This window comes from Rosa chinensis, chromosome 3 (assembly GCF_002994745.2).
Source record: "Rosa chinensis cultivar Old Blush chromosome 3, RchiOBHm-V2, whole genome shotgun sequence".
NCBI classification, from domain to species: domain Eukaryota; kingdom Viridiplantae; phylum Streptophyta; class Magnoliopsida; order Rosales; family Rosaceae; genus Rosa; species Rosa chinensis.
In genome coordinates, this window is record NC_037090.1 from 44,372,539 (window position 1) to 44,400,075 (window position 27,537).

Here is a 27,537-nt window from a genome sequence, read left to right on the forward strand (position 1 = left end):
TCTGGAAATTTCCAAAGCTCTCCTTGGGTCACAGGGATTCCTAGTCATGTTAGGTTTCCTTGTTCAACTGGGATTCTGTCATTTGTTATTTCTGTCATTTCCACGAGCTTGACTCTTAGTTGACTCAGGATTCCTACTTCAACTAGGATTCCTTCTCCTAGTAGGATTTGAAAAACTTCATTTCTCCATTTCTTTCTCATTTCTACGCCATTTCTTCGTTTCCTTCCTTTTTAGACTCAAAAGTACCTAAAACCAAAAACTAAGTTATAAATGATAATGTTAAGAGAATAACTAAGAAAAATGAAGAGAGAATAACATTAAAAACATAGTAAATATTGCACTTCTCAGTTCGCTGTTGTTTGTTGAGTGCAGCGGTGATGGTGGTGTGGTGAAGGAACGACCGAAATAGATGAAAGCTAGGGAGCAGTGGAGTCGTGACTTTGGAGGTCGCGTGCGGAGGCTGAAAGCGGTGTTTGGCAACATTGAGTTTGGGTTTTGAGCAGATTTTGATCCAGGTGTGATTGGTGGTGGCGGTGTCATGAAATGGCAGTTGGAAGTGCTGCTGATGGTAGCAGAGGAAGGTGCAGGAGAGAGAGAAGGTGGTCTTGTGGCTGAGAGAGGGGAAGAGAAAATAAGGGCTGCTGGGGTTAGCCCCATTAAATACTTGTCGATGTTAAATATCCATTTAACCCTTTTCAAAACCTCCGAAAATCTCTGATTAAAAAAATATAAACTTTCATAGACCGTAACTTATTCATAGAAACTTCGGTTCTTGCATGTCATGTGTCCATGAACTCGATTTAACATCAACTTTTGGCTAACAAAAAGTACCAAAACGAAGTAAAAAGTGAAAGTAATTGTTGTTTACCATATGAATGACTAGTAAATGGGTAAATTGAGGTACGGAATGTAATAGCAAAATCCAATTTGTTCAAGTTGTTTGAATACGACATCTTAAAATAGAACAAGAAAAATGGTTAATTTCATAGCTTAAAGGCTAACCACGAAAACAATATGAATTTCTAAGCGTGCTCGCTCCTAAGAAATTCGATTTCAATAGATATTAAATTAGATTGAAACAATGATGTACAATGGTCGATCATTTTCACAAAGTCTCAACAAACCAACGTTTGGAGATAGCAGGAACCTCCACAGTTCGGCTCAAATCCCACGTTCAGTGGGAGGTAGAAGAATGGATATTAGAATCGCTGAGTGCAAGAAAGTAGGCATATAATTAAAGCAGGAACTTTTAGAAATGTTTACCTTCTAGAATTGCATATGCTTTTCAATCATCGTTGTATGATTGCAGACGCTTCTAGATCCCTGTTGTAGGAATGCAGATGCTTTTCCGTCTTGACTTTCAATACTATTTGTGTTGTAGGTTTGCAAATGTGCAGGATCACTGTTGGCTTTACGATTCCGGTTGTTGCGAGGCTAACAAAGGCTCTAGCATGCTAGTGTGCAGTGGGGGAGGGGCACATTGGTTAGCAAGGCTAGCTGTTGGCCAAGGCTCGGCTAGTACAAAGTAGCGTCTGGCCGAGTTTGGGATCTTTTAGTTTCTTCGGTTTTGGCATTTTGATTCAGGGTTAGGGATTCGTGCTGATACCATGTTTAAGAGAAAAGTGATTTGGGAGAATACTTGGATACTTTCATTTATAATATGGGTCTCTTTATATAGAAGATTACATTACAATATTTTTGAGTACCTTATTATTATTATTATTAAAACAAGTAATTGTGTTTGGGCCGGACACACATAATTCAGGTTTCATTCAACATTTGAATTATTTTATTACTAATATATATATATATATATATATATATATATATATACAGGGCTCTTGATTTTAAGGAATTGTTTATTTGACCAACATCTACACAATTTAGTTGTTAGCTCTATATGAGTAGATCAATTCTGCAAATTTTCAGCCAAATTGATAATCGTGAAAGGATTTAAAACTGTAATTTACAATTATAAACATGAATGGCTCAGCTTTGACAAATTTGGTTCGTCCATTGATTTACTTTAGTTCGATTCCTTAACAATCATCAATTTAGCTGAAAGTTTGCAAAAATGATCTATTCTTGAAGTTCTAAGAAGTGAGCACAAAAAATGATCCCTTAGTGGACACACACTTTCATTAGTAATTTGACTCTCTTTATATAGAGGATTACATGTACAATATTTTTGAGTTCAAGGAAACCTAATCAAAAATTGATTAGGAGATCTAGAAGATTCAATCTTATTACAACTTAAACAAGTAATCGTGTTTGGGCCGAGCACACATAATTCGGGTTTCCTTCAACATTTGAATTATTTTATTACTAAAAATATATATATATATATATATATATATACAGATTTGCTCACCCAAGGGACAGTTTTAAGGGACTGTGAGGGACAAATGCATTTCAACCACATGTATTAAATATAAAAGTAGAAATTATAACAACTTAAAATTGTGCATTTATTTTCAGCCGTCAGATTCACTTGTCCCTTACGGTCCCTTAAAAACTGTCCCTTAGGTGAGTAGGCCTTTATATATATATATATATATATATATATGTTAGGTCCATAATTACCTAGTAATCATTCCCCTAATCTTAGACTTTCGCTTAACCTTTGTGTTTAATTAATTATATATATATATATATATATATGAGAAAAATGCACCATCAAGGCCTAAACTCTGGTGCACCGGCCAAGTTGATACCCGGACTTACAATGGTATCAATGTGATACCTGGACTCAAAATTTGCTATCAACGACATACTTCCGTTAAATTTCCGTAACGGTTCCGTTAAAGAGCTGAAGTGGCAAGCACGTAGAGAAAACAGAGATGGCAAATGACTAAAATAACCCTCAATTTCAATAATTTAATTATTTAATTAAATGATTTTTTAAATAATTTTCTCTCTCCTCTTCTTCTTCCTTTGTTCCTGGGTTTATCGTCTGTGTTTCTATTTTGTGAAGGTGATGGTGTCCAAGCGGATCTTGAAAGAGCTCAAGGACCTCCAGAAAGATCCTCCTATCTCTTACAGAGTTGGTATTTGAGATTGAAGAGCCAACTCTATCGTCATGGCTTTCTTTGTCTTCCGAAACTCCGAAACGACACCGTAGCGCGGAAGAACCATCAATGGCATCACCGGCTGAGTTGTCATGGCTCTCTCTCTCTCTACGGAACCAACACCAGTGAATCCTCCGAAACGACAACGCACTACCGCGGGCCAAGCATCGATGGTCCACTTTGCATATGAATTGACTATCTCCCCAATCCCCATGTTCCCTGACCTGCACAGCTCCTATCACTCAACTACTCCACAGCTTCAAAACCAAGAGGCTTTCTTTGTCTTTAGAACTAACAAAACATCGATGCTGATTTTGAGATTTTTGTCTCTGCTGTTGATTTTGTTCGATTTGAATTGTATTTGTTGGTGAATATTGATGTCAAAGTTTGTATCTTGCTAGGTGTTTGGAGATTTTGGCTCTGCCTTTCTCTCTTCACAGTCCACATTATCATCTATCATCTTCTTCACAGCTATAACCCAAATGAATTTACATCTGGGTTTAATTCATCAAGGGAGAAGCAAATGTGTACGGAGCCGTAGCCATGAAAGGAAGAACCTGCAAAACCCAGATTTGTACAAGGTTTCATTGAGCGGATAGGGAGGAGTCTCCGATGAGGCGGAGGAGTGGGAAAAGCCATCTAGAAATGACGGATCCGGCCGGACCAATTGGGGCTGGAACAACGAGGCCCCATTTGAAGAAGAGGGATTTGCTGGGTTGATGCGTAGAGATGGGAGGTGGGGTAAAGAGGGTGTGGAATGGAGGATTGACTTCAAGTAGGGCGGAGATGCGGCGGGTCAGGACTTGAAGGCACCATCGACGATCCATATCCATTCGATGTGGATTATCTTAATCAGAAGATGTCGTCTGTGCTTCGATTTGTACTAATGGAATGAATATGCTTGCTTCCTTTGGAATTTACTTAATTGAATGGGTTTGAACTTTGAAACAAAAAAAAAAGGACTCCTTTCAGAAATTAAGCAAGACTTGGTCACCACAGAGAAAACAGATATTCAAATCGCATTGAATTATAAAGCACACAGTTCACTACATAAAGTCTAGTAAAGAATTGGTCTTTACCTTCTTCATTGGACTGAACAACTGAACAAATGAAGAAGAAGAAGAAGAGGAGAGAGAAAATTGTAAAAAAAAAAAATTTGGGCTGCATTTTGGGCAAAAAGACATGTTTGCCTTTTTTTTTGGGCCCACGTCCTTGGCACATGACTTTTTTAACGTCCCCGTCTGAGAAATTTAACAGAAGTATGTCAACGATAGAAAAATCATAGATCAGGTATCACATTGGTAGCACTGAGAGTCCAGGTATCAAATTGGCCGGTGCACAAGAGTTGAGGCACTGATGGTGCATTTTTCTCTATATATATATATATATATATATAAAGTTTTCCTTATCATGCTAGGAAATGATGGAGAAGCTTGGAAATGAACTAAAAAGTTAATCTTAGGACATTTTCCTACTCCGGCTAGGAGAAACCAAGTTAGGAAAGGAAGGAGGAGCGGTAGACTAACCAAATGAACTCCAAATGAGTTGAAACTTTTCAGATCCATTCTAGACATCCTAAGGATCATTTGTTATGAATAGTATAAGAGCTAGTTCGGAGCGGAAGGCCTTCAAAAGATAGGTCCAATTTTCTGATTAAAAGATGAAAACTGTAAAACTGGACCTGTACAGATTCCTGCAGCATTTTCTGCAAAAAACGGTGAACTAAGTTCAGAAATTTTACCAGGATGATCTAGACTCATGGTGGAACATTTGGTATGAAGAAGTGAAAAGCCAATTCAAAATTCTAGGTGGAGATTCAATTGAAGGAAGAAAGGAGAAGAAAGTGCGCAAATGGACAAAAAATGGGTCAACGGTGGTCAACTTCGGATTACGAACATTTCCGGCCTAGTTGGCCAGCCAAGAACATGTGTGGAGGACAAGGAAGAGCTGACTAGGATTAGAGACTTTAGGTGGGAAGACTTTAGATCTAGGTTATTTTGAAATTCAAAATTTGAAAGAGGACAAGTGATCTCATTCTTACACCTTACACCTTTGTCTCCCATTTATTACCTTGTTTCCCTACACAATGACCCTTCTACTCTTACTTTTTCTCCTCCACCAAAATATATATGGGCTTTCTAGGTCATTTCTATGTGGAGTTAAAAACTAGATCCACATTTTGTGCTTACACATTTGACAATCACATCTAGCCCTTCATTCCTTTTGATCTCCACCCTTGATTTGGATTGCCTTGGCCTTTAAATAGCCCTTCCTCTTTCCCAAAACCGTGCATCCCCTTGGCTTCCTCATTTTGGAGCATCAAAATCTCTCTTTTCTCTAGTTTTAGGTTAGTTTTTCATACCTTGTACATAGTTCTTTGAGTTTGTGTGAGAAATAAGTGTGTAGGCACTTGGGTTTCACCAAAACCGAAGTTACTACACACTCTAAATCAATCACAATGCTTGCTTTCACATATCCAAGCCCTTGTTCTTCTTTGTTCTTGAGGTTTGTGGATGTGTATGATGTTTTAGGTTGTAAAAACCGAAAATCCCATACCATGAAGTAATTCTCTCATCATTTGACATCTTTGAGAGCTAGGTGGAAGGTTGGGTAGTTCTTCTCATTTTCTCTCCTTCTCTCTTTAATTTGATTTTCATGGCTTGTATTTGTAATAGCATGTGTTGTGAGTAGTTGGATTTGCCCTAGCCAAACTTAGGAGAGCTCATAGAGATTACCCCTACCTAAAAAAGACTTGCATCCAAATGTCTTATAATAAAGGAACTAGAATACAGCAGTTAACAACCTCGGTAACAGGTTGGTCTTCTTGCTTTTGAAATCTGCGGACCCGAATTAAGCCCAGACCTAACGGCCCAAAAGATTGGACTGGTCAATCTGATCTTGACTCCGTAGCCACCAGCAATTAGATCACCACTCAACTTCAATCTTCTTGACCCGACATCGATCTGCACGATGTTGATTAGCACAACTCACTTTGCTGCTACGCTGGCCTCCAATCTTCCAACCCGGATTCAAACTCGAGCGCCTCTCTACGTCAACTAGAAATCGATAATAACCAAAGCCGTCTCTATAAGAAAAGCCACCACTAATCAATGCTGAAACCTGTTGCTCATGACCTACGACTAGGAACTCGCCGATGCTAGAACAAACAACAGCTGCCCAGCACTCTGCTCGAAAACCTATGTGTAGGTTTTTACTTTAAAAGTCTTTTGTAACAAAGCAAAGCCAAATATTGTTAAAACATTAGTGAGCAACAGGAAGTCAAATTCTATTGCTAAACGGCCGTTATGTACTTAATTCTGAAATTTTTTAAATAATTGTCATATTTTTTCTAAGAAATCAGAAATTGTAATAGAGGCCTCTTCATTGATAATAGAGGTCTCTTTATATAGAGGATTACAAACAGAGAATATATATCTTACAAGAAAACTGAATCATACAATGATTAGAATATCTCTGAAGATATCTATAAGACTAACCCTATTATAACCTGGACAAGTCACTAGAGTTTGGGCCAGACACATAAATTAGATGTCCTTAAACATTCCCCCTTGTGCGGTCCTCTCATTGCCCCGTCAAGAACCTTGCCAAGTAACAAAAACCCAGTGGGACAAAAATAACCTTGGTTGAAGGAGAAAAAGAGTACAACACACCCTTCACATTTGGAGACCATACATGTAGACATCTCCCCCTGATGACTATGGTCATGGGAGTTCGGATAACTTTCTGTAAACGATGCTACCAATATTTTTCTGAAAAGTAGAATTGGGCAATGACTTAGTGAACAAGTCTACCACATTGTCCTTAGATCAAACCTAGTTCACTTTGATCTTGAGGAGAGTCTGTTGTTGCTGGTTATGCTTGGTGTTGTCGCCTTTGATGTAGCCTTGCTTTATTCGTTTATTCGTTCAATACAAGCAGCATTATCCTCATAAATGCTTGTAAGCTCATCTTGTGGTAGACTTCAAACAACAATTTCTTCGAACATGCGTAATTATGGATCTAATCCATATACCTTCACGAACTACGTGAAGAGCAATAATCTTTGCATGGTTTGAAGATATAGCGACTAGGGTCTGTTCTGTAGACCTCAAAGATATCTTGGTCTTATCCATGGTGAACATATGACCAATTTGGGAATGATCTTTATGTGGGTCAGAGAGGTACCCAAAATCAGCAAAACCTTCCAAAACACTAATATCGTTTTGGGATGGGGATAGAGGATGCATGCCAGTGTTGGCGGCATTCCTGATGTGTAATGGGTCTGAATACATCATCCCTCTGTAGGGATAGAACAAGCCCATATCAATTGTACATTTCAAGTATTGAAAGATATCTTTTACATCAGTCCAATGGCATCGCGTTGGCACAGAGCTATAGCTAGCTAACAATTAAGTTCATTGCAAATGAGATGTCTAGTCTTATGCATTGAGCTAAATACAATAATGTGCCTATTGTACTCAAGTAGGGCACCTTTGCCTCTCGCACATCTTCATCATCATCCTTCAGGGACTACAGACGATTATGGGCGTGCTTGAAGGCTTGACCTTGTCAAGATGTCTAAGCATCTATTAACACAGTGCTCAAGTTCCAAACCGAGGCAAAATCATGTACTCCCAAGTTCCTTCATCTCAAACTCGGATTTCAAGTGTTCAGCGGTTTCCCTTAACTTTTTAAGGGTTTCCAAAGAAGATTATGTCACCAACATCAACTGCGATAGAATCTGGAACTTGTCGTGAAAATGCGCGGGCATATCCCTTCCCAATCAAGTAGTCACTTTAGTGAGCGTTTCAATCTCTTTGCAAACACGCTCCATGGTCTAGAGCCATTTGACTTGGGTGAATAAAGTCCACTAGGAATCTTCATGTATATTCTGTATTTAGATCCCCATAAAGATATGTAGTGACCACATTTGTAATCAGCATGTTCAGTTATTCGGAAACTACCAAACTGACAAGGTAGTGGAGTGAAATTACATCCATTACAAGGAAATATGTCTCCTCGTAGTCCATTTCAGGGCGTTTGTGAGAAGTGATGAGCTCGAAATGAGTTCTTAAAATTAACCCTGTTGACAATTGTTAGTAAATAGCAAGTAGGGATCGTTCTATCCGGGGATTGAGGGTGCTCCTATCATTTAAACGTCAAAGAAAAGAATATTAATCACAAGTGTACAATATTTACTAAAATTACAAAGAATTAAAGGGGGGTTTCAAAAATTGTTTTATTTACTAAACTAATTATCTAACTAACTAATTACAATGACCAATCAACCAAGAATTAAGATGAGATGGACGGATGAGATGCATTGATGAAGTTAACAGCCTTTAACACGAATTCAAGGACACAAATCATAATTTACGAACCAAAATACATACTTGCACGAAATCAATCAAGAACAAACCATGAACGCATGCATAAGTTCTTATTACTTTCCTTAGTTAAATTAACTAGGTGAACGCACCATAGTTAACCCTATTAAACATGCATGCTAATGAGTGACTAGTCCAATATCACACATATCCAACGCAATAAGCACTTAGAAAGTTTGATTGATTTAAGAAAAACACACAAGTTAGAACGCTAATCGAGCATGCAATTCTCAGTGTTGATTTACCTAAGGAATTATAGGTTTTCCACTTTAATTAACAAGACCTAGGACGCTAGCATCTTATTATGGATTCAATCATGCAACTCAAAACCTAAGTTGGTCATCAAAGAAATCGAAACATGAAAGGTGGGATTGAGGTACAAAACCAACAAACATTCAAGAACATATAAAGAAATCACAAATTACAAATCTGAAAATCCTAAAACGAATTCATGCTTCAAGGTTTTTGGAAACTAAACATCATAACATATACTTTAATCTAACATGAAATCGCAATATCCAAGAAAACCAAAAACAAAGAATGCTAAAGAATTTTATTTTAAAGTTACAAGATAACAAAACTGAAAACAAAGTTCTAGGGTTCATGGTTACAATTTTAAAGATGCTTCAAGAACGCAAGAAGGTCTTCAAAGGTGGTGGACGGCAAGGATGGAGAATGGAGGATGGAGGAAGAACTTGCTTCACGGCTTCAAAACCTTGAACACTTAGAGAGGCCGAAACTTTGAGAGAGTAAAGGGGAGAGATTGCGATTTTAATTCAGGGTTGAGAGATGAGTTTCACGGCAATAGCTTCCCCTTTATATAGTGCACGGCCTAGGGTTAGGGTTTCCTAGGAATTCTCTCTTGTGACCTCATTCAACCAATAAGAAAATTCCATTTAGAAATAGAGAACAAGTCACCTTAGTCTTGGCCCAATTCTCCATGTATCTAGACCATATTTTCGGCTTCCTTGAATGTGGAGTCATAATTCAATACTTCTTCCTTTATTTTCTCTCCAAAAATACCAAAGAAATCCGAAAATAATCTCTTAATGTAATTGCCAAAATCTTCTTGAATCTTCTATTTATTTTCGGCAAATATTAATAAGAATCGATTCAAGGTTCTTCCAAGACATCAAGAAGGATCTAGAAACTCATGTGCAAGTCACATGCTTCAATCTTTGGGCCAGACTTCTCAATTGGACAATTTCAAAGCCCAATCCTTAGTTGCCGAAATTCCTTGTGCATTCTAGAACATTCTTGAACCATCTTGAGTCATCTTGAAGCCACAGTATCTCCTAACACCACCATGACTCCTAGTGTCATCAGGTTTCCTAGTCCAACTAGGACTCTGTCATTTCTTCATTTCCACGCACATTTTTCCGAGCTCACTTCTAGTTGCATTAGGATTCCTACTTCAACTGGGATTCCTTTTCCTAGTAGGATTAGGAAAGCTTCATTTCTCCAATTCTTTCCCATTTATGCGCTTCATTTTCTCATTGCCTTCATTTCTATCATTTCTAGCTCTTCTTAGCTCATTTCCTGCGTTTGGAGCTCGTTTCTACCTAAATACAACAAAGTTAAAAATGATATTGTTAAGAGAATAACTAAGTAAAATGTAGGGAAAATGACGTTAAAAACATAGAAAATATTACTCCGATCAAGAAGCCTTGCACCAGAAGACGAGATTTTCATCTCTTTTTCTCATCACGCTTTCTAACGAATACCTATTAGACAACATATTTTATGTTAGGAGGTGTCAGCATCACTGGCTCAAAAAACCTTTCTCTTCGTTAGAGAATCTAACTTAACCTAGATCGTATCTTTCCATTTAGGCCAACTTTCTCTACATTGACATTCATTCATCAACCGAGGGTGGTTCGATATCATTGGACTTAACAAACTCATGCGCAATGAAATGCGCAAATACATCATCAATCATGTTGGAGTTTTTATCCCACATCTCATGTACACTTGTGTAACGTTCAGAGAGCTCTATATTCTGTAAGAGTAGGTTCTGACATTGAGGCTTCCCCCAACGATAACCATAATCTAGAACATTCTCATGAGATGGATTTTGAGTTATATTAAAGTATCCTTCAAACCCACGGGCCTCCCACGCATCCTAGCTAAGGCCATGGCCTGTGATGCCAGAGTGCCACTCTCTATGGTGTTGGTTCCATGCCTACCTCCATGTAGGGTGGTGTTTACATCCTCTCATAGGGACGTCCATCCTTGCAGGCATGTTTGCGGTAGATATGTGTGATCTTGTCACTTTAGTGGGGATTGAGACGAGACATAGTGGGGACAGACCATGACAATTCCTGTCATTCCTGCTGAACATCCGTGTTCTTATCTCCCCCTAACGACGGGAATACTATCTTATCAAAGTGACAATCCGTAAAGCTAGCGGTAAAGAGATCGCCTAGCAAAGGTATTAAATGACAGACGATTGTTGGAGTCTCATATCCAACGTATTTGCCCATTGGTCTGTGAGGACCCATCTTAGTGTGCTGTGGCGACGCAATAGGCACGTAAATGACACACTTAAATATGTGTAAGTATGAGATACTGGTACCCAATACTAGCTGTAAGGCAGAGATAGATTGAGTAGCATTGAGTCATAGATGAATTAGCATAGTTGCATGCCATATTGCATCACACCAAGCGGATATAGGGAGATTGGTGCGCATTACCAATTTCTGGGCTACCATCATAGTCGTTTCCGCAAGACCATTTGGGTGTGTACATGGGAATATGATGTCCAACATCAGTCCCAGTTATATGCAGTAATCATTGAAAGTCTTCGATGTAAAGTCTCTAGCATTGTTAAGTCCAATTGACTGAATGAGATGATCTACTGTCACGCCCCTGATTTTACACACATGAAAATCGATATATATAACCCCATAATTATATATGCGTGAACGTCTAGTCATCAATACAAATACCTGAAATCTTTTTCCCCTTAACTTGCACACATATTGATGCCCTGAACCCTCAAAGTTAATATACACTCGCATCCAAAGAGTTATATATTACACAAGCTTACGAATTAAATTGTCAACAACAAAATAAAACGTAAAGGCTGCTCAGAGTAACTATACAACGGAAGTCCTTATCAAAAGTAAAGTCACAAAGGTGGCTTCCTACCTCAAAGCTGCAAGCTCGCTGCCTCAACCTCGATTATCCTAACCTGCAGGATTAACCCCTACACCGTTGGAATGGTGCACCGGGTTGCCACACAACAAACCCGGTAAGCTTTTGCAAGCCCGTATGAGTAACTCAAAACCACACATACACAACTCACCCAACGAGGAACCCATCAACTCGTAAAAAGGGACACACACACACACCCTGTTTTCCCAAAACAGCACATTCTTTTCCCAAAAGAAACAATAAAGGCCACACCGTGACCAAATCATATAAATTGAAACTCTGACAATTAAATATGATAAACAAATCCTCCCAGGACATTTAAAAGAAAGAATCCCCGAGACTCCCTTTTAAAACACATTCTCAAATCAACACAAGTCACCCCGTGACAAAATCATACTAATTGAAACTCTGACAATTAAATATGATAAACAAGTCCTCCCAGGACATTTAAAAGAAAGAATCCCCGAAACTCCCTTTTAAAAACACATTCTCAAATCAACACAAGTCACCCCGTGACAAAATCATACTAATTGAAACTCTGACAATTAAATATGATAAACAAGTCCTCCTAGGACATTTAAAAGAAAGAATCCCTGAAACTCCCTTTTAAAAACACATTCTCAAATCAACACAAGTCACCCCGTGACAAAATCATACTAATTGAAACTCTGACAATTAAATATGATAAACAAGTCCTCCCAGGACATTTAAAAGAAAGAATCCCTGAAACTCCCTTTTAAAAACACGTACTCATGAGCATCAGATAGCTCCCCGCTACCCCCCATGATGTACTATGGCAACAGACTAGAGCTCTAACTGATCGTATCCACAAACCCGGCCAAAGGCGTGAAGTCCCGATTTATATGCCTGAGGTTACTCCCAGCAACCCCAAATCCTCAGACCTCCCAGGTCGTCAGATCAAAACCTTTCAAAATGGTCACTCAGGACCCAAAAGTTACTCAACTCACACAAAAGGAGATGTCACCCCGTGACCTCCAATCATCAGACCTCCCCGGTCATCAGATCAAAACATTAAATCAACCAAAAGGAGAGATCACAACCTGTGACTCTCAGATCTTCCGACCCCCGGTCGTTAGATCAAAACATTCAAATCCCAACAAAGCAACTCACACCAAATCTTGACGCTTTTCAAAACAATAGAAATTCCCAATTCCCACAAAATGTTTCCCCAAAAGTCAAGCCCCAAAACAATAGAATGAAACCCATCAATACCTATTGCCTCAACTCACTCATCAACCCACAAGAATATACATATTCCACGTAAATATATATATACGTGGTCATTCACTCAGGAATGCCACTAATACCAACTATAGTTTGCAGTTAACTAAATAACTCTCAAAGCAATAGGGTCAACCCGTTCGTGAATGAACTTCGTGAGATTACTCACCTCGAACTCCTACTGCGTCTTCAATACAGAACCGAACCAAAACTATCACCAACAACTCGTCCAAATACTTCGTCAAGTACCTAATCACAATCGATTTCCACTTAGTAATAATTCACAAACGATTTAAGTCCGAAACCCCTGTTTTGAACTAAAATCCCCAAAGTGGCGCCAATCGAGGCGAAACCACATCCGAGACCTCCCAAAGTCTCTAGAATACGTCCACGATCGATGTGACCAAACCACAAGTCGATCGGACGCTCAAATCCTCACGGATAGCATAAATTGGTCGGTATGAAACTGCAAAAATCATAACAATTCCAAACGAACTCCAAAACTTGCATATTATATATCGAAACGCTCGTATCAACGAGTAGAACATATATAATAACAGAAACAGTTCCTTAAGTGGCCGGAACACCGCCGGAACGCCACCACAGACGGTGGTGCACCGCCGCCGGCCAAAAACACATTATTTCACAAAACTCCCAACATCAAAAAGCTTCATCTAAGCATGCTTGTGAACTTTCATAACTGGATCGAAGTCAGAAAACAAGCCTAAGGGATCGAAAACTATCTCACAAGCCGTGAACAGTAATCCAACCCGAGTTGATCGAAGTTTCACGTGAATCGATCCAAACAACCACCAAGGATCGATCGACGAGCTTGTTCTGAACTCAACTAAGGAAACTCAAAGCCTTGCCGACGTCGAAGTTGTGTTTTCCGATCGGGTCCGAAAACACCAACCTGCACCGCCTTGTAGCGCCGCTGTGGAGGAGAATCGGCGCTAGAGGACACCAGAGGGACGACCAGACGGAGGAGACGATGCTATCTGGAAGGTTTCGTCGCCGGAGACCGCCGCAGTCCGCCGGAAAAGTCGGGTCGGATCGACCAGGTCCGGGTCGGGTCAGTCGGATAATTTCGAATCTGAAGGTGCGAACGAGAGAGAAGAGAGAGAGAAGGGATTTCCGGAAACGGAAATAATGAAAATAGTAAGTTTCCAACTTGGGAAACTTCTATTTATACCAAAATGGAAATTCCTTCCAATGGCCATAACTTCCTCATACGAATTCCGATTCTCGCGTTCCACATGTCCACGAACTCGTATCGACGCGCTCTACAACTTTCGTGAAGGAAGTTTTTGGAGAATCCATACGAATAAAAAGTCAACCTTTGGCAACCCCCTAAAACCATATTCTTCAATTAATTATTCGCCCGAAACACTTCTGCTCCATCCACGAGCCACGAAACCGTCCAATAGTTATAAAATTAATTCCGGAAAGTCCTCGGAAAATAATTACAAATTTCCGTGGCATCACATCTAGGGAGTGAACCCATCGCCATATGATCTATGCTATGAGTGTAGTATAAGCAGCATTAGAAGTGGATAATGGCACAATAAGTGACCAGTGTGTTTGCGCGTCAACCAACATCATGAAATATTTAAATGTCCGCAAGTTGGTTGAATCGATCCACAGAATCCCCTCGGATTCTATGTAAGAATAGAATGAGTATTTTTGTATCCTTTGCATAGGACCGTCTCAGTCCTAATTTCTATAAGGAACATGCTTTCTAGAAATAGCGAGGGGCCTTAGAAGCAACCAATGAGGATTTTGGTTGGGTCTAAGCGTCTAAACTCTATTGGAAGCAAAGTTGGTGGCTACAACATCACCAATGGCGTCATCACCATGATGGACGCCATCCATGGCATCATGGATAAGGATGTTACTAGTCCTGCCGGTGGTGGAAGGAGGAGCGCTAGAGGCAGTTGCAGCGGTCACGCTTAGTCCTGGAATTAACCTTTGATTCTTGCTTCATTTCGCTCGAAAGAATGGATGTTACTATGAAGTCTTTAGTAGATGGATCATCATATCATGACTAGGATAAGCTATCCTGTCGTGATCTTCTCTCATGACTTTATTGGATTTAATAGCTAGAATAGTGGTGACATAGAGTCCACTAGAGAGACATATAAGTTTCTTTAAGATGCATCTTTATTCGCAATCATTAGAGATATTGCAAAGGAACTCTTTTCCATTCTCTATATGCGTTTCCACATGGAATCCGTTGGCTTGAATAGCTCAATAGGGTTCAATTTGCTCTAGGTGCATAGAGCGTTTCTGTGACAGTAATCAAGGTGCTATTTGATAAGAGGAATTTGGGTTATTCCATGTCCTTGAACTAAACATAATGGCCCAGCCATTGTAGTCACGGAGGAATGTGTAGGTAACATCTTTAAGAATGATTGCCTATAGAGGTGAATAGTGTGCATAGTCGCACTATCCGCAAGACATTGAAGTTCTCTAGGATTCATTCCTTAAAAGCTCAGAATTGAAATGGAGTCATAGTGAAAGGGACTCGAAATTTTATTTATAAGCCAACAGTATACATCATTGTTTCTTTGACCAAAAGAAAATCTAATCCGAAATTAGCTAATGCAAAACAAAGGTAGTCATTTAACTTCTTTAGGTAACTCCAAAATTAATATGACCAGGTGAGTAGAGAGATGTCGGTGGAGCAAAGCTCGCTTAAGTACCAGTTATCTCAAAACCTTCTTAGACATTATACTCATTTTGGATGCACCTAGTTGAAGAGAAACTAAACCAATGGCGTTTAGTACAAAATATATGGCAATTTCCATATTACATCTCTTGCAAAAATAAAGACTTAAACAAATTCAGCAATCTATTGATCCCAGCCAGATTTGAAGTCTTCAACACATAACTCCAGATCACCTTTTTGATCTTCTTGTTCCATATAGTGAGCATCTCTTGCTTCACAATATGCTTTGTAGGAGGCGGCAATACTCTCATGAGCTCTACAAATGTGTGCCCCATAACCGGATGCTCCACATCGAGAATATACATCTCTGTGCTCAAACTCCCATGATTGAGGTGTTTTGAAAGTGTCATTAGGATGGCTCTTAGTGTTGGTGGCGCCACCAACATGGCCAGAGGCATTGCCTCCCTATCTTTTTCCACCTTGACCTCTTTCGGTTCGGTATCCGCCTATTATGGCGGTTACCTTCCTCATTAGAGAGAGAATATGGACCAAAACATCCAGAATTTTCCCTAGATTTAAGGTTTCACTCTTGGTGCCCTCTCTTAGGGGCGCAACTATAATTGGACTCCTGAATAGACTCTGTTCCCACGGGTCTCGAGTTATAGTTCTTCACAAGGTGGGCCGAAAGCTCATGAGGAAAGGTATTGCCTAAACTACTGTTCCGATAGTTTAGACCAAAGGTATTGCCTGAAATCGGGAATCCTCTTAGAAAATGCAGGAGGAGGTGGAGGCCCCTTTATTAGAGCTTGGCGTTGCAGCTCAAACTGGGAAGGTAGAAACCTCACTGTCAACTAGATGTCCTACCCCAATGACAAAAGACTTGCATGTGGAGCTCAAGAAAACAAGAAAAAAAAGTGAATAGAAAAGAGACAGTGAAAAATATGCATCAGTGATGAGGGATTGTCAGGCTTTTCAAAGACATTTATGGCTCCAATGAGCTCATGAAACCTTGTGATCCATCCTGCAGTAACATCGATTCGATAGCTTTTAGCAACCATCAAGGCAGAGACAGGGAAGGTAGAGAGAGTCCTCTCAATCAACATCGTATCTGTGATTTCTTTTCTACAGAATTCCATTAAGGATTTAATGTGAAGTGCTTCCGATTTGTAGTAAAAAAATGACTTGAAATCACAGAAGCGGAGATTATGCCATCTCACATCTAGGTCAGGAAGCAGAGAGTTGCCAAAGCGTTCTTCGAGTGAGGCCCAGAGCCTTCTGGGGTCTTCTTCATTCAGATACTCGTACTGGAGTGGATCATCCATATGACGAGTCATTAGGATGATGACTTTCACCTTATTTGCCTCCAAAGCTGCTCCATTTGCTTCCAAAGCTAGAGCTTGCTCAAGAGTTAGCACGTCTGGGCTAGGCTCAAGAATCATATCTAGAATTCCTTAGGCCTTGAGATGGTGGCGAACATCACGAACCTATTTGTGATATCTAAAGCCAGTTGTTCCCAATGGAGCAAAGTCTAGTTTGTTCAGGTTACTCATCCTGAAAAGGAACAAGAAAATGTTAGTTTCGGAGCAAAAAGGCTACCACAAAAACAAAAGAAATTTCTGAGCGTAGTCACTCCCAAGAAATTAGGAATTTCTGAGCATAATGACTCTCAAGAAATTTAGTTTCAAAAGGTATTGGATTAGATTGAAACAATGATGTAAGTGGTCGATCATAAATTCTCTACAAACTCTAAGTTTGGAGATCTCAACAAGCTCCAAGCTTGGAGATAGCACGAACCCCCACAGTTTGGCTTAGGTCTCCCCACAAAAGAAGAAGTGGAGGTTAGAAGAAGGGAGGTTGCAAGTCCCTGAGAAAAAGAAAAGAAATTAAAAGTACGGAAAGCGGGAACGTTTAATAAAAAATGCCTCTTTTTGAAGTCGCTTGAAAATTAGCTGGAAAAAGTCGCCGGAGGTCGCTGGAAGAAGTTGCTGGTGGTCAGAAGTGAGCAGTAGACAAGGGGCTAGCGAGGTTGCATGGGAGCTGATGGGTAAGTGTGTGCGTGCTTGCGTGAGCAGGGGCTGTCGCTGGCGAGGCTATCAGAAGGGTCAAGGAGGGGCCGACGAGGGGTCTGCAGGAGAGGTGTTTGTACGCTGGTGAGGCTAACTGAGGGGTCTACAGGAGAGGGTGTGCGCCAGGGGGGGGGGGTAGCAGGCGAGGTGTCTGTGCGCTAGCGAGGCTAACCGAGGGACGCAGGGTCGCGCGCAGAGTCAAGCACATGGGTACGCTGGCGAGGGTAATAGAGATGGTTCAGTGGCTTTGGCAGCTGGTTCGGTGCTTTTCCGAATGGTTCTGAAATCCTCAGGTCGAGATGCTGCTGCTGAATAAGTTTGGTGGCAAGAGGAGGTTTGGAAGGAGGTGAATCAGTGGAGGATTTATTTATGGTTCCAAGGACCAGTTCGGTACATTTTCGGTCGGTTCTTGGGATTCCGCGGCCGATTCTGGACTCCTAGGGTCAAGTTATTCAAGCTGTACAACAAAGGAAGAAAGGGTTTCAAGGTTTTGTTTTCGGATTTAGGTTTTGGCCTTTTGTTTTAGGGTTAGGGCTTCGTGCTGATACCATGTTCTAGCAAATCAGAAATTATGAGAGAATTGAGTTGTGTTTTCATTGATAATAAGGGCCTCTTTATATAGAGAATATAAGTTGACAGGACCCGCCCCAGATTTCACCTCGAAATCCGAAGTGGCCCTGCGGGGCCCACCTTAGAAGAAATTCTACTAAAAATTTGGCGGAACTTCCCCTAAAAGCAAGCTACCCAAAACTTGTAGGAAAACATTTACACTTCTAAATCATCCATCCTTATTCTCCTGGAGCTACCTGCTCCCCAAATCACAACTCCAATTTCACATATAATGGTCTCAACCCCAATACAATATTGATCCCACAGATTATCAGAGCAATACTAACCCACTAGGTAACAACGAAAACAGAAATAGAATGAGTACGCGGAAGCAATGTTGTTGGCTATGCCTCAACTCCAATGTACGCCCGATCTCAACTAATTTCGCCTGCAAACTGGGCATTTGAAACCAAAGGGCCCAGGGAAAAATAATTGAAAAACACGTTAGAGTGAGTGGACAAAAATAAACGACTAAATAAATAATTTAAAAGAAAAGAGGTTGTATTACTTTCCCACGAATTTAAATTCGTAAAACTTCGATGCATGCAACGTTTATAAAACGCATGTCTTTAAAACTCGGAGTCTCGTGAAAACATACCAGTCCCCGCTGGCTAAAAGAATCGGACTAGCCCCGCTAGTCAAGTAACAAATAAAAGGATATGGGGAAGGGATGTCACCATACGGGTAAAGAAGCCCCTTAGGCTCTACCTACCCTCGACTGCCACTCACACATAGATTGTGTGAGGAGGAGAACTAATAACCTCGACAGCCACTCACGTGAGGAGGAGAATAAGCTACCTCAACTGCCACTCACAAACACAAAGTAAGTGAGGAGGAGACCTAATCAAATGACCCGAGTATGGTGAGGAAAAACAATCGAAAACCAGTCAATCATAAAGCTTCCCCAATATCTCACGAGAAAACAATAAGTATATTCAAGTGACGTGACCCCGCACGCCAAATACTCTCAAATTCAGAACCAAACCCGGAAATTAGTACGAGCACAAATTCCTTCGGAAAAAAATCTCATTTCCTATAATATTCCAGAATATCTCAAAATTGACTACTAAATATAATATGTAATCCGAAAATCATCTCGGTAAAATAATTCGTCGAAAAATCACGTAAATCATATTTCCAAATAATAATCATATATTCCAAAACCAATTCCGAAAGTCATACCGAGATAAATCATAATTAATCTATGAAAATCATTATTGAAAGCAAAAGCACGAGATAAACCGAAATCAAATTCCGAAATCAATTCATATGCTCGAAAAGTAATATGATAATTAAATAAAACATTAATTCAAGAAAAGTAAGCGCATGCATCATTATTTAAAAACAAAAGTCCACTCACAGTACTATTCCGACGATCACGCGTACGAGTTCCTTCGTCGAGCAATAGCTCGGTACGACATCCTGTACATAAATATAATCCGTGAATAACTATTCTAATTAAATACGATTCTCAAAATCGAATCCTCATAAATCATCTCTCCAATTCTTTTCGGATTCAACCCACATCACACCCATAACACCAATTCCTCGATTTACATATTCCACAACGAAAACAAGGGGAATTCCAATGGCCGGATTTCCCACAATTCAAATCACACAACTCCGAACTTCGAAAATTCACAAACAATTCCATACTCCTCCAAAATTCACCAAACTTCACATACAAGCACTACAACATTTATACAATTTATTGGGCTAAAAATTGAAATTAAAACACTGCCCTACACACCTCCACGCGCTACCAACAGTGGCAGCGCGTGGGCCCCACGCGCCGGCGGTCACCACCTCCGATGGCCACCAAATTTTGGCAGCACCACCTATTCAACAGACCCAACATTTTTCACAACTACAACAAGTTCCAATTTTACCTTGAAGGGCTCCAATTTGGCTGGTGAAATTTTACCAGAAAAACCCAAGAACCCTAGAATTTGAAATCGTCGATTCGACCTCCACACTACAAATTGAAATGAAAGACCTTAGGGGAAATGATCATTGGCAAAAACCGAACCTTCGGCGCCAATTTGGTGGCCGGAGACGGTCGGAATCGCCGGAAATCGACAAAACTCCCAAACTGCTACAGTGAAGTTCACTGCTCAAATCCGAGCTCCACCGGTCGAGCCTCCGCAAAACACCACCACAGGCGTGACAAGGATGAAGAGGCGAGCTTGCCGATGCCCGGATTCCATTATGGGGTGGCCTGAGGAGGAAGAAATCGGAGGGAGAAGAAATCGGGCCGAAGAGGAGAAATGGTCGGGGGAGAGGAGAGAGAAAAGCTGGGTAAGTTTCCAAAAATGGCAACTTACCACAATAACTCGGCTATTTATAGAAACTTACCACATGAACAGTAACTTTAGTATTTCGCTTATAACTTTCGCATACGAATTCCGATTTTTACGTACCACATATCCACGCGCTCGGTTTAACGTCCTCTACAACTTTCATGAAGAACATTTTCTCAAATTTTGACCCAAACAAAAAGTCAACTTTTAGGGCCACTAAAAGTATCGAAACAAAGTAAAAAGTGAAAGTAATTGTCGTTTACCGTCCAAATGATTAGTAAACGGATAAATTAAGATACGGGACGTTATATAAGTCTTACAAGAAAACTGAATCATACAATGATTAGAACATCTCCGAAGATATCTGTAAGACTAACCCTATTACAACTTGGACAAGTCACTAGAGTTTGGGCCAGACAATAAACTAATTGTCCTTAAACAATATTTTTTTTCTCGGGTGGTTCTCTTGAGACTTATTGTAATTTGTGGTAAAGGCACTATATCCCCCTCCCCCTCCCACCACATACAATGATTAGAATATCTCTGAAGATATCTATAAGACTAACTCTATTACAACTTAGACAAGTCACTAGAGTTTGGCCCAGACAATAAACTAAATGTCCTTAAACAATTTTTTTTTCCTCGGGCGGTTCTCTTGAGACTTATTATAATTTGGGGTTAAGGCACTATATCCCCAGGTCGAGACGCTAGGGAAATCCTCAGGTTGAGACGCTGCTGCTGACGAAGTCTGGTGGCAAGAGGAGGTCTGGAAGGCGACGAATCAGTGGAGGATTTATTTATGCTTCTAGGGGCCAATTTGATACATTTTCGGTCGGCTCTTGGGATTCTGCCACTGATTGTGGACTCCTGGGGTCAAGTCTTACAAGGAAACTGAATCATACAATGATTAGAATATCTCCGAAGATATCTATAAGACTAACCCTATTATGACTTGGACAAATCACTAGAGTTTGGGCCAGACAATAAACTAAATGTCCTTAAACAATATTTTTTTCCTCGGGCGATTCTCTTGAGACTTATTGTAATTTGGGGTTAAGGCACTATATCTCCCCCCCCCCCCCACACACACACACACATTCTATGGTTTCATTAATGGACAAAGCGTGAGGGCCGCTGCACTGACCCTTTCTTTCAAAATAAAAAAATAAAAATTCTTTGTAAAAAAATAATTTTCGTAAAGGAAGTCAAAGATTCCCATTCTCGATTTGCTTAGTCTTTAATGAGTAGTGGTCTAGGTGGTGGAGATCCTTTTGAAATTTTCTTTTTTGGTCATGTGTTTTAGTCTTCCATTTTTATTTTATTTATTTTATTATTATTATTATTATTATCTGAGTCTACCCTGAGGATTGAGGGAAGGAAAAAAACTCATCATTCCTCAGTATATTACCGTTGTATATGGCTCGCCTCTCTCTCTCTCTCCCGCTGTCTCTCTCCATACCCATATCCTTTCTAATTAAGACCACAAAACGAATTGTTTTGGAGATAGAGATCGATGAGACGACAGGACAGCTGCAGTAGTGATATGCGGTTAGACCCAGCAGCATCTGCCTCTGCTCACCATGGAGATCCGAATGCAAAGACCATGGGCTGCATGTCCGGCATTATTTGCTTTCTCTCCAAATACCACCGTACTAATTTCCGCAAATGCAAATTCCTCACATTTGGTACTTATCTAACTCGATCCGTTAATTACTGTTAATTAGTTTTCCAGCTAGCTATCTAGAGCAATATATCGATCTATATAATTTTTTTTTAAAATATTAATTGATCGATCGTGTATATCTAGCTATCTTTTTTTTTCTAAATTCTAATTGTCCGTCTATATAAGTTTATATATGTATTCATATTAATGGCTTATAAGGATGTTCATCAGGGAAAACGCAAAATCAAGAGAAGAATAATGGGCGGGTTGGTAATGGTTCCTCTTCTCCCGGATCGTCATCAACAACAATCCAAGCTGCTTCCACTAACAGAATAGTGGCCCAACTAACAGAATTAAACAAAATTGGAGACAAGTCACCATCCTCGCATATTAGTTATCTCCAGGCAGTCTCATGTAATATTGTGCCAAGAAGCCCGACACTTCCAGCAGATATTCGGCGGCGATCAGCACCATCACTGGTAATAGCGCGGCTTATGGGGTTGGAAGAGGAAGAGGCTCCATCAATACAAGTTCAAGATCAGTACTACTACTCGAGGATAACTGGCCAGAAGAGGCAACAGCTGCTGGGAGCATTGGAAAAATGCGACCGAGATTTGAAGGCGCTCAAGCAGATGATAGAAGCTGTTGGTGCGCCACCGAAAAAATCAATGGAGGCGATTGACAATACTGTTGTTGTTATTAATAAGGGAATTAAGAAGAGGTCTAGTGATGGTGCTATTTTGAAGAAGAGTAGTAGTGAGCTGCAGCCGAGTTGTGTTTCTGTGCTTGACGACGAGTCCAGTACTCGTTCTCCCTTCAGCAACCCCCACCACCACTACTCCAAGAAACAAATATCGTTCAATATTAATTACGGTACGTACTTACATGCCCTTAATAATTCCCATGCATCTTCTTAATTACGTACAACTTTCCTTTTTCCTATATTTTCCATGGTTATCAGAAATATTAACGATAATTGGATCAAAAAATTGTAATTATAAGAAGCAAGAGATAATTAAGGCCTACGAAACCTTGATGATTATTAGTATGGAGTATTGTGGTCCAATTGCTAAAATGTTACTTAATTGATGCAATCAAAGACCTTTTTTTTTTGGTTTTTTCTTGGCCAATAAAGACTGATAAATGGTCCTCAAAGCAAACGGAGACGGTAGGACGCAGCATTAGCAAGAGATCCAAACAGTGAAACAGAACCTAAAAATTTATTTTTATGGCTTTATCGATATGGGTGGGCAAAAACACTCTGGCTAGCTTTTGCAGAATTGCAGGGCCTGCGCACATTTGCTTAAAGCTGCATGCTTGTAAAGCTTAATAGCATATCGGACCCAAAGTGCAATTTACGTTTGTAGGGACACTTATCATAAATATATAGATATATGGCCGGCATGATGATGACGAAGAACAAGTGAACAACTGATCTGGTTATATGTGTTGATGAGTCCACATGAATTTGGTCCGACATAGTCAATGGAAGCGAAAACTTAATCATAGCTCCAGCACCCACTAGTTCATTCATTATTACTTTGCATGCCTTACTATTTTTCATGTTCAATAAATATATTTAAATGATAATCGATTAATACTATTGTTAATTTCGCGCTAAATTATCTACTATGCCTAGGGCGAGCACAACAAAGGAAGATAGCTGGAGAAGAAGACTACTACTTGAGTAATCCTCCAAGTATAAATAACAAGTTCACTACAGAATCGTCAGTAGCCGCATTTGATGAGAACAAGACCCGTCCTGACTACCATGCTATTGTCGAAGAGAGTACTGTGGATCAAGTATGTAGAGACATTGCCTGGGGTGAGAAAAGAGAATTGGGAAGAATAGGCTTGGCTTTACAGGACCTTATCTACAAAAACTTGATTCAAGAGCTCGTCGCTGAAATGGATTATTCAAAATATTCTAATCCTGTGTGCTCACTACCCTTTGAGGCATGTAAGAGAAGACTATCATTCTAAATCGATCCAACCTGTCCTTTACTTTCAGTTACTTTTTCTCTTCTGACATAAAATTAAAGATTATCAATTTATCTACAAATTTGAGAAACTCGGGGGGAGAGCAGAGTAACACAATGGAGTTGTGTCACTAAAAAATGGGAAATTTATTTTGGAGTAGTTAACCAAATGGATTTGTAAAAGCAAATATAATTGTTGCTCGAGATTATTTAGTAACATTTGAGCATAATCAAACTTAGGAACTCCAGTTACTTGGAACACGACCTTATTCGAAAAGCAAGTTATCTTGGTGTTGGTCTGAATTAGCTAATAGAGTCAAAACACCAAATATTCAGGTAGGGGGTATTGGCAAGAATTGATTGAAACTTTAGCCTAGGCTCAAGAACGCAGAACTTTAGCTAATTTGATTCGATGGAGAGATAAACCGGTCGCTCTTTCTATTGTACAAGCGAGATTAGTTGGATTAGCCCACTTTTCTGTCAGTTATATATTTACTTATGCAGCTTTCTTGATTGCCCCTACATTGGGCAAGTTTGGTTAATTCTTTATTTTAGGGGTGTATGACAGAACCCGACCCGAGTTTCAGCCCGAAACCCAGTTACGAGCATGTGGGGCCCGCCTTAGATGAAATCCTACCAAAAAATCGGCAGAACCTCCCCTAAAATGGACTACCCAAAATTTACAAAACCTGGACAAGCACATAACTAAACTCACAACCAAAGCTACATTCCAAGATTTACATTCCAAGCATATATATTACGGGAAATTCTAGCTAGTGTAGTGGTGGGTATCTCATACTCACATTTACAAAAGTGAGAACAAATTTTGTTGTCAAAGTTGTAATTTGAGTCATACTTTGTGAAATCTTAGTTCTAATAATGGTAATTACACCTCTTACGACATTTTACAAGTTTTTAAACAAATTTGTTGTCAATGTTGTAATCTTAGTTCTAATAATGGTAATTACACCTCTTACGACATTTTTACAAGCTTTTGAACAAATTCATTGTCAATGTTGTAATTTTTGTTTAACTATATGTAAATAGTATAAATGAATATGATAACTTTTGTTCTCAATGTTGTAATTTTGGTTCAAATACTTGTAAATTTTTGTTCAAATAGTTGTAAATGAGGGTATTTCATACTCACCAGTACACTAGCTTCCGAAAGTACGATTCCATCTTAACTCCAACACGGCAATCAAATTCTTAAGCATTAACATTCTCCAAATTAAAATGGTTATCAGAGCAGTACTACGTAATTAAACCGATATCATACAAGGTAGGTTAAGTAATAACCTACAATCAAAACGGAAGCGCTGAATCCTATGCTTCGAGTTCCTGGACGCGACCTCGGCAAATCTGAAATCTAGGCATTTGAAACCGAAGGGCCAAGGGGAAAACATTTAAAAATTATTAAGAGTGTGTGGACAAAAATAAAGTAACTTCCAAAAACAACTAATTGAATGCTTTCTTACACTACTACAAAAATTGAATTAGACGACGGCTAAAAACCGTTGTCTGATATGGAGGCAAACCGTTATATATCGAGGCACCGTCTGATGAAGGTCGATTGTAGGGAACCGTCGTGTGAAGGGCTCGACAGCATGCTGGCAGCCTGTCAACAACATTAGCTGTTGTGTGACTATTCTTCAGACGACGGGTGACTTTAGTAACTGTTGTGTCATTGCGATTCAGAGGTCGCTTTATTTTATAACTATTGTGTGAGTTGTATTCACACAACACTCTTTACAAAGCATCTGTCATCTATTTTGAATTCAGACAATAGTTTTTATTTTGTGATGTTGTAAATATTTTGTTCATACGACAGTTTTTTTTTGGGGTTATTGTTGTCCTAATAGAATGATTCAATGCATTATATATTCTAGAACTGAAATAAAAAATGACCAAATTAACAGTAGCTGATCAATACATAGAAGAAATTGTTATAATCCACATCCTGCACTGATTTGAGCGTTTTTTCATTCGCCTATCGCGTAACAATCAACACGGTCATCAAAGATGGGAAGGATTTACGTCCCGGTTTATCGTACCTCAGGGATTACGAGCTAGCTAAGAATCCTATGGTTCTAGGTCACCGAAAATCACTTGTACAAACAAATAAAATAAAGTAAATGCTAAACAAGGTACCAAACCTCATTTAAGCATGACTTTGCATCACACAAAGTCACATAGACGGCCTTGCACCAAGCAAGACCTAGATAGGGCCGTGAAACAAACAAAAGTGCTTGTAATGGTCACACTCACATGGATTTACAAATGAATTGTAGTGGGAAAGTCACAATGTTTTTTTGGATTTTCATAAATGATAAATAAACTAACTAACTACGACATAAAAATAAGATAGATAGAAGGATGGGGATGCATCGCATCAAGGGTCACCATGGAATTCAAGGTTCTCCACACAAATCTAAAATCATATGGAATGATGATGATTAATTCAAATGATACTTCAAATGTTTTGTCGGATTTCCATTTAGCATTAAGAGGTCGAAAAGAAAGCTAAATTGATTGTCATAAAATAGTAGTCAAACCCTAAGCAAAAACAAGAAGCAGAAAGAATACTTAGTTATTGGCTACCCTATACTAGTCTCAGACCTTATGCCTTGTTAGAGACATAAGTGCTCAAAACTAAATGTTTTATGTTTCGACAATTGATTGTAACACACTCTAGCAACCATCACCACAAATAATAAGGTCGAAAAGAGTACTTGTGAAAACAATTACCCTACCCAACAATTCCGAATACTATTCCGACAATCAAGGGTAATAATACTCAAAATTGGGTGATTGGAAAACCACAATCTAAGAAATCCAAATGGAAATAGAGATATGCAATGGGCAATTCCATCATACTCATTCTATAATCTAAATTGAAATATAAATTCCCCAATTTAATATTCCAATTCCAACACACTAAACATAGATTAAGGAGGGGAAAACCTAAACCATACATCTAAAGTGAAGAAATTAAAGCAAGAGTACACAAATCATATGAATAAATATCAATTTTATTAATTCTTCAACAAAACCATACAAAACTAAACTTGGGTTTCAAAACCCTAAAACCATGAGAGGTCACACAGAAGTATATATCAATACACATCAAACAACACCATAAGGAAGAAATAAGAGAGAGAAAGAAGAGGGAAAGAGAGGAGAAATCCATGAAATTTAAGGCAAAGCTTGTCACTAGCTATTGCCATAACTTCATGGCTTCTCTTGCTACCCTTATGAAGCCATGGTGTAGAGATGGTGGCCTATATACCGGAAATGTGTGTGCCTCCTCCTTGTGCTAGCTTACATATGAAGAATGGGGGATGAAGAAGAGAAGAAGAGGTGAGAAGGGAGAGAAGTCCCAAATTCGACCAAAAGGCC

General features: G+C 39.5%; 1 protein-coding gene across 1 annotated transcript; it reads left to right on the forward strand.

Moving 5' to 3' along the window:
- Window positions 1–21,881: 21,881 nt before the first annotated feature.
- LOC112193735 lies at window positions 21,882–24,147 on the forward strand. Its single transcript, XM_024333967.2, has 3 exons — window positions 21,882–22,181; window positions 22,391–23,032; window positions 23,799–24,147. The coding sequence occupies exons 1-3, from the start codon at window positions 22,010–22,012 to the stop codon at window positions 24,140–24,142; spliced, it is 1,158 nt and encodes a 385-aa protein (XP_024189735.1). The 5' UTR covers window positions 21,882–22,009; the 3' UTR covers window positions 24,143–24,147.
- Window positions 24,148–27,537: the final 3,390 nt, after the last annotated feature.